Source organism: Orycteropus afer, unplaced genomic scaffold (assembly GCF_000298275.1).
Source record: "Orycteropus afer afer isolate SDZICR_OR568_19922 unplaced genomic scaffold, OryAfe1.0 scaffold00229, whole genome shotgun sequence".
Classification (NCBI taxonomy): domain Eukaryota; kingdom Metazoa; phylum Chordata; class Mammalia; order Tubulidentata; family Orycteropodidae; genus Orycteropus; species Orycteropus afer.
In genome coordinates this window covers 929,368-935,767 of record NW_006921816.1, presented here as the reverse complement: position 1 = coordinate 935,767, position 6,400 = coordinate 929,368, and the positions used below count along the sequence as shown (strand labels likewise).

The 6,400-nt window shown below is 38.1% G+C and overlaps 1 protein-coding gene across 1 annotated transcript in view; it reads left to right on the top strand.

Annotated features, from left to right (window-relative positions):
- Positions 1 to 6,400, top strand: part of LOC103203785 (alcohol dehydrogenase 6) — a 45,891-nt gene that overhangs the window by 15,769 nt on the left and 23,722 nt on the right. Inside the window, exon 2 of the mRNA XM_007948867.1 lies at positions 1,546 to 1,678. Coding sequence (XP_007947058.1) covers positions 1,546 to 1,678 — 133 coding nt within the window. The remainder of the gene's footprint in view (positions 1 to 1,545; positions 1,679 to 6,400) is intronic.

Sequence of the window (6,400 nt, the reverse complement as noted above, 5' to 3'; positions counted from 1 at the left end):
AGTAGATTGCCCAACCTTCCTTCTGAGGTGTGGCTGGTGGGTTTGAACTGCCAGCCTTCTGGTTAGCAGTCAAATGCCAAGGCACTGTGCCACCAGATGTACAGCACTGGGCAAATTGGCTACAAAAGATCACTTTTAAGTGAAGAGCAAAGATGTCTCCTTGAGGTCTAAGGTGCACCTGACACAAGCCATGCTATTTTCAATCACCCCATATGCATGTGAGAGCTGGACAATGAATAAGGAAGACTAAAGAAGAGTCGATGCTTTTGAGTTGTGATGTTGGTGAAGAATGCTGAAAGTACCATGGACTGCTAAAAGAACTAATAAATCTGTCCTGGAGGAGTTGCAGCCAGAATGCTCCTTGAAAGCAAGAATGGCCAGACTTCTTCTCACCTACTTTGCTCGTGCTATCAGAAGGGACCATCCACTATAGAAGCATGTCATGCTTGATAAGGTGGAGTGTCAACGAAAGAGGGGAAGGCCCTTAACCAGATGGATTGATACAGTGGCAGCAACAATGGGCTCAAGTATAGCAGGGATCATGGAGCTGGCACAGGACTGGGAGGTGTTTCATTCTGTTATGCATAGGGTCGCAATGAATTGGAGACAACTTGATAGCACCTAGCAACAACAACCATTTTGTGGTTAAACTTTAATAGATTTCAATTCTTGACTTAGAGAGAATGTGTGTATGCATATAAATCTCATACCAGTGGTAGAGATAAAGAAACTGAGACTCATACATGATAAATAATTCACCCCAAGGTCACACAACTAAGATGGAACAGAGAGAGGATTTCAGTCCTGCACTCTTAACCATTCCCCTGCAGTGCCTTCATTTTAAACTGGTTGGCTGGGATTATGAGTTGTAATACTAACACTACCATAAAGCCCTAGTGTTAGGGGTAGGGGACCTCCCTGAGTGGTGGAAATGGTTAACACACTTAGCTGTCAATGAAAAGGTTGGAGGTTCAAGTCTACCCACCACACCTTGGAAGGAAGGCCTGGAGATCCACCTGCAAAAACATCACCCTTTCAAAACTCTATGGAGCACAGTTACACTCTGATATACCTGCAGTCGCCATAAGTCAGAATCAACTTGAAGAAATTGGTTACTGGTTTGGTGAAAAAAATAGGTTACAATCATACTAAAAACCTTATCCATTTCCCTCCTGTGTTTCAATTCCTTTATTTCTATAATTGACCTTGATCTTCCTTGCTTCCACTCACAAGTTCCAATGAAGAAACAAGTGAGATCTTTAATGTCATATTGTGGTTTTACAACATTCTTAGGACACCACCTTGTCCTCTTCAATACATTTTAAAATCATCCTCTTGATTCTGAAATTATCTAATGAAACACATTGCATTTCTTTTTCAAAAAAAATATTATTTAGCCTTGTCTAGAAGTAAAACTGATAAATGAATGCACTGGATTCATTAATGAAGCATATCAAATTAACAAAAAGTTTTAAAACACTAACAATTCTAAAATACATTTATCTGAGACAGAGAAAAATATAGTAGTTTTTCCTTTTTATACAGATTGTGGCCACAGGACTCTGCGGCTCAGAGATGAAAATGCTGAACAATTGTCAACGTTTTCCCATTATTTTGGGCCATGAAGCGGCTGGAATAGTTGAGAGTGTGGGAGAAGGAGTGAGTACAGTTAAAAAAGGTATGAATTGGGACCTGGGGTTTGGAAATAGCACCAAATTAGAACCCACAAGCGGAAAATAAAAAACATTCCTTAAATATATTGAAATCAAGTGCAATACAAGGTGAAACGTTGCCTGTTTCTTAGAAAAGCTGAGATAACATTTCATAAGTTAAACCAAATATCAACTTGGCTAGTTATATTGGGAAAAAAAGTAAGTTGAGGTCCTACCTCATTCCTTATATAAAAATATTATATATTAATATAAGATATAAAAATGAAAAGTGAAATCATGGAAGCACTATAAGATCACATGAGAGAACTATGTATTATCAGTGAAGAGAAGGAAATTTAAAACTATGAAAATAACCAGAAGATTTAAAATAATATGTTGACAAATTTGACCACATAATTTTTAAATGCATTTTTTAAAAGTGTTAAAATACCCCAAAATTCAAGAAACAAACAAAAAACTGGAAAAAAATATTAGAAGCATTTTCAATGTGAAAGGGCATCAGAGACTTCCCTGGGGCAGTGGAAAAAATGCACAACACCAGAGAACCTCTGGCCTCTCCACAGATGTACCTTCAGTACTGCTTTTATTGGTAAACTTGGGACCACTGGTAGGGAGCAGAGATCCATCTGGTCCCGGGTACCACTGAAGCGGGAGCAGAGAGAACATTAATGCTGCAAGTGAGTGGGCCCTGGGGCGAACTCCCATTGCAAATCAGGGTAGTTATCCTAGTTCAACTTTTTGGCATGGAGGGGCCTGGAGAGCAGGGTTTTTGCACCTGTCTGAACCTGGACAAAAGTGGCGGCCCCCTAACAATTAGAGTCTTTGCTGAACTTGATCTGCAGGCCTGTGAGTAACAGTATAATGTCATCATTAGCAGCCCACTCAAAGGCCTAGAAACCACTCCTGGGACCTTGGAGCTTCTCTCTCTCTCTCTTTCTCTCTCTCTCTCTTTTCTTCCCCTTTCTCCACCTCTACCCTGCCTCATCCAATAGAAAAACCACATTCCACAACCATAACACCTGCTGGCTTGAATCCTAAACTCCCTTTATGACAAACAGAGACCTGAATCCACATTCTACACAATGATTCCATCATCACAAAGAAAATTGCAGAGCAACCCAGCATACCTGAATTGATAGACAAAAAAAAAAATAAAATACACCAGCTCCATCTTTTCAAAATATTAAATCATAAAACCAAGACAAAGCAAACCAATACATAACAGTTAAAAGCAACTTCAAAATGTTTAGGAAAAAAAAAAAAAGGATAAGACATTAGAAGTAAAATCCCAAACAAAAGTCTCATTAAACATGGAGGAAGAGCAGGAAATAGAATTATCTGAGAAGGAATTTAGATGGTATGTTTGTAGAAATCTACAAGAGCTTAAGGAAACCCCAAACAGAAGCAAGGAGAACACAGACAGTTCCCTGGAAGAACTCAGGAAAACCACTGAAGAATAAAATAACAAGATCAATGCACAGTTAGAACTCATACAAAAACAGCAATTGGAAATCCAGAAGATGAATACTAAAATTACAGAATTGCACAAGACAGTGGAAGCACAAAAGAATAGGATAGAACTGGCTGAAAAACACATTTCCTAACTAGAAGACAAATCTCTGGACACCAGACTGTTTGAAGAAAAATCAGAACAAAGATTTAATAAAAATGAAGAGAACCTAAGAGTTATATGAGACAACATGAAAAGAAACAATATATGCCTCATTGGAATTCCAGAACAAGAAGAGGTGAAAAAAACCTGAGAAAATTGTGGAAGACCTACTAACAGAAAACTTCCCCCATATCATGAAGAAAGAAAAGATATTTGTCCAGGAAGCTCATAGAACCCCATACAGGATAGATCCCAAGAGAAAACACTGAGGCATATCATAATCAAACTCTCCAAAACCAAAGACAAAGAAAGAAGTTTGTGAGCTGCCTGGGACAAATCAAACAGTTAGGCTGAGCTCTGATTATTCAACAGAAACCACGCAGGCAAGAAGGCAATGGGATGGCATATATAAAAAACACTGAAGGAAAAGAACTTCCAATCAAGAATCCTATATCCAGCCAAATTGTCCATCAAATATGAGAGTAAAATCAAGACATTCCCAGACAAACAGAAATTAAGGTATTTTGTGAAAACCAGACCAACCCTTCAATAAATGCTTAAGGAAATCTTCCCAATAGAGAACCTGCAGTGTAGTAAATTACTTAGTGTGGCTTTTCTACCCATAAGTCTTTGTAAACTCCAAGGTGTGATTTTCTATGAGCAACTGAGGAGCTCCTGATTGCTAAAGTTGTCCACCTGGAGTATTTCTGTTGGGAGTGGCACAAAACAATGTTCTGGGAGGTGCCCACTCTCTCTCACGTGCTTAGAGTTCTGATGCTATGATTGGCTAGTTTGGCCACCCTGCTGGGCTCAAAAGGAGGCCTCCTAGAGGCAGAAGTCTCTCTCTGACTGCTGGCTGAGGAAGGACATGCTCCTGCGAGAGATGTGCTCCTACAAGAGGCACGTGCTGCTGAAAGAGACATGCACTGCTGGGAAAGAGACGCAAGAGACATACATTGCTGAGTGAGACACCAAAGGACCAGAACTGCTGGGAAAGAGACTGTGAGAGACTGTTGGCTGAGGGACAGTGGGCTGGGAGAGAGATTGAGCATTTTTCCTGAACTTGAATTGTAATCTGGTGCTTCCCTAATAAACTCCATAATCTGTGGGTTCTGCATGGCTACTGCAGTGAATTATTGAACCCAGGAGAGAGGTGGTGGGTGCTTTGGGAGGAACAGTTGGTGAAACGGCTGGAGGGAGGCAGCATGTTTGGCCTTGCAGTAATAGGCCTTGGGTTATTGCTGGTAATCCTGTCTTCCTCTTGTGGGATAAGAGGAGGTCAGAACATGTGGCCTCCTTGCCATTTTTGCAGAACCCAAAACAAAGAGCAACAAATATAGGACATATGACATCAACACTAAAACCAAATCAGAAATAGACATTCAAAATAAGACCATAAAACACTGTACCTAAAAATCAAGGACACCAACCTGCACATGATAACAGCAACTAACCAAATGGGGGAAATAAAAATTCTAGGTACAAACTTCCAAATGGAGAGTAAAACAGGACAATGTCCTCATAGAACAGACTGTTCCAAAATATAGAGACAAGAATTCACTCTAAGGTGAATCTAACCACAGAGAAAATTAACAATCCCCCTAAGCAAATCTAGAAGGAAGGAACACATATGGGTTTAATAAGCTCAAAGCCAACAATAAAGAAGAAAAGAGAGGAAAAACTTGATAACAAAACTAACTCAATACAGAAACGTGTATAGACCAAGGAAACTCCAACAACACAACCAAAAAAAAAACACAACAGAATGACAGCAATCAATTCATACCTATCACTAATTACACTCAATGTGAATGGACTAAATGCACCAATCAAGAGAAAAAGTGGCAGACTAGATAAGAAAAGAAGACCCATCAATATGCTGCCTACAAGAGACCCACCTTAGACACAAAGATAAAAACAAATTAAGAGTTAAGGGGTAGAAAAAAATATACCAAGCCAACAGTAACCAAAAAAGAGCAGGAGTGACAATATTAATTTCTGATAAAATAGACTTTAATGTGAAAAACAACATAAGAGACAAAGAAGGACATTATATGATACTGAAAGGGTCAATTGACAAAAAAGACATTATGATAATAAATATTTATGCACCCAATGAAAGTGCTCCAAATACATGAAACAAGTATTAAATGAATTGAAAGGGACAATAGACAACTCTAGAATAGTAGTAAGAGTCTTTAATACACCATTTTTAAGCAGGGACAGATCAACTAGAAAAAAACTCAACAAAGATACAGAAGACCTCAACAACCCAATCACCCAACTCGACCTCATAGACATGTACAGAGCATTCCACCCAACAAAAGCATGACTCACATTCTTCTCCAGTGCACATGGATCATTCTCTAGAATAGATCATACGATAGGACATAAAGCAGGCCTCAATAAATTAAAAAACATTGAAATACTACAAAGCATCTTCTCGAACCACAATGCTATAAAATTAGAAATTAGTAATAGGAAGATCAAGGAAAAAACATCAAACATGGAAGTTGAAAAATTCACTGCTCAAAAACTACTGGGTAATAGAAGAAATAAAAAGTGGAATAAAAAATTCCTAGAAATAAACAAGAGTGAAGATACATCATATGAAAACCTATGGGCACAGTGAAAGCAGTACTCAGAGATCAGTTTATAGCAATAAATGCATACATCAAAAAAGAGGAAAGAAACAAAATCAACACTCTAACTCAATAACTCCAACTAGAAAAAGAACAACAAAAGAATCCTACTGTATCTAGAAGTAAGGAAATAATAAATATCAGAACAGAAATAAATAGAAAACAAAAAAACAATAGAGAAAATCAACAAAGCAAACAGCTGGCTCTTCAAAAAGATTAACAAAATCAACAAACCATTGGCAATATAACAAAAGAAAAGAAAGAGAGGATGCAAATTACAAGAATAGTAAACAAAAAGTGTGTCATCACAACATAACCAACTGAAATAAAAAAAGGTACTAAGAGAATATTATGAAAAACTGTACTGCGACAGATTTTAGAACCTAGAAGAGATGGACAAGTTTCAAGAATCACAAGACCTACCTAAACTATCCCACTCAGAGATAGAATACTTGAACAGACCTATAACAAAA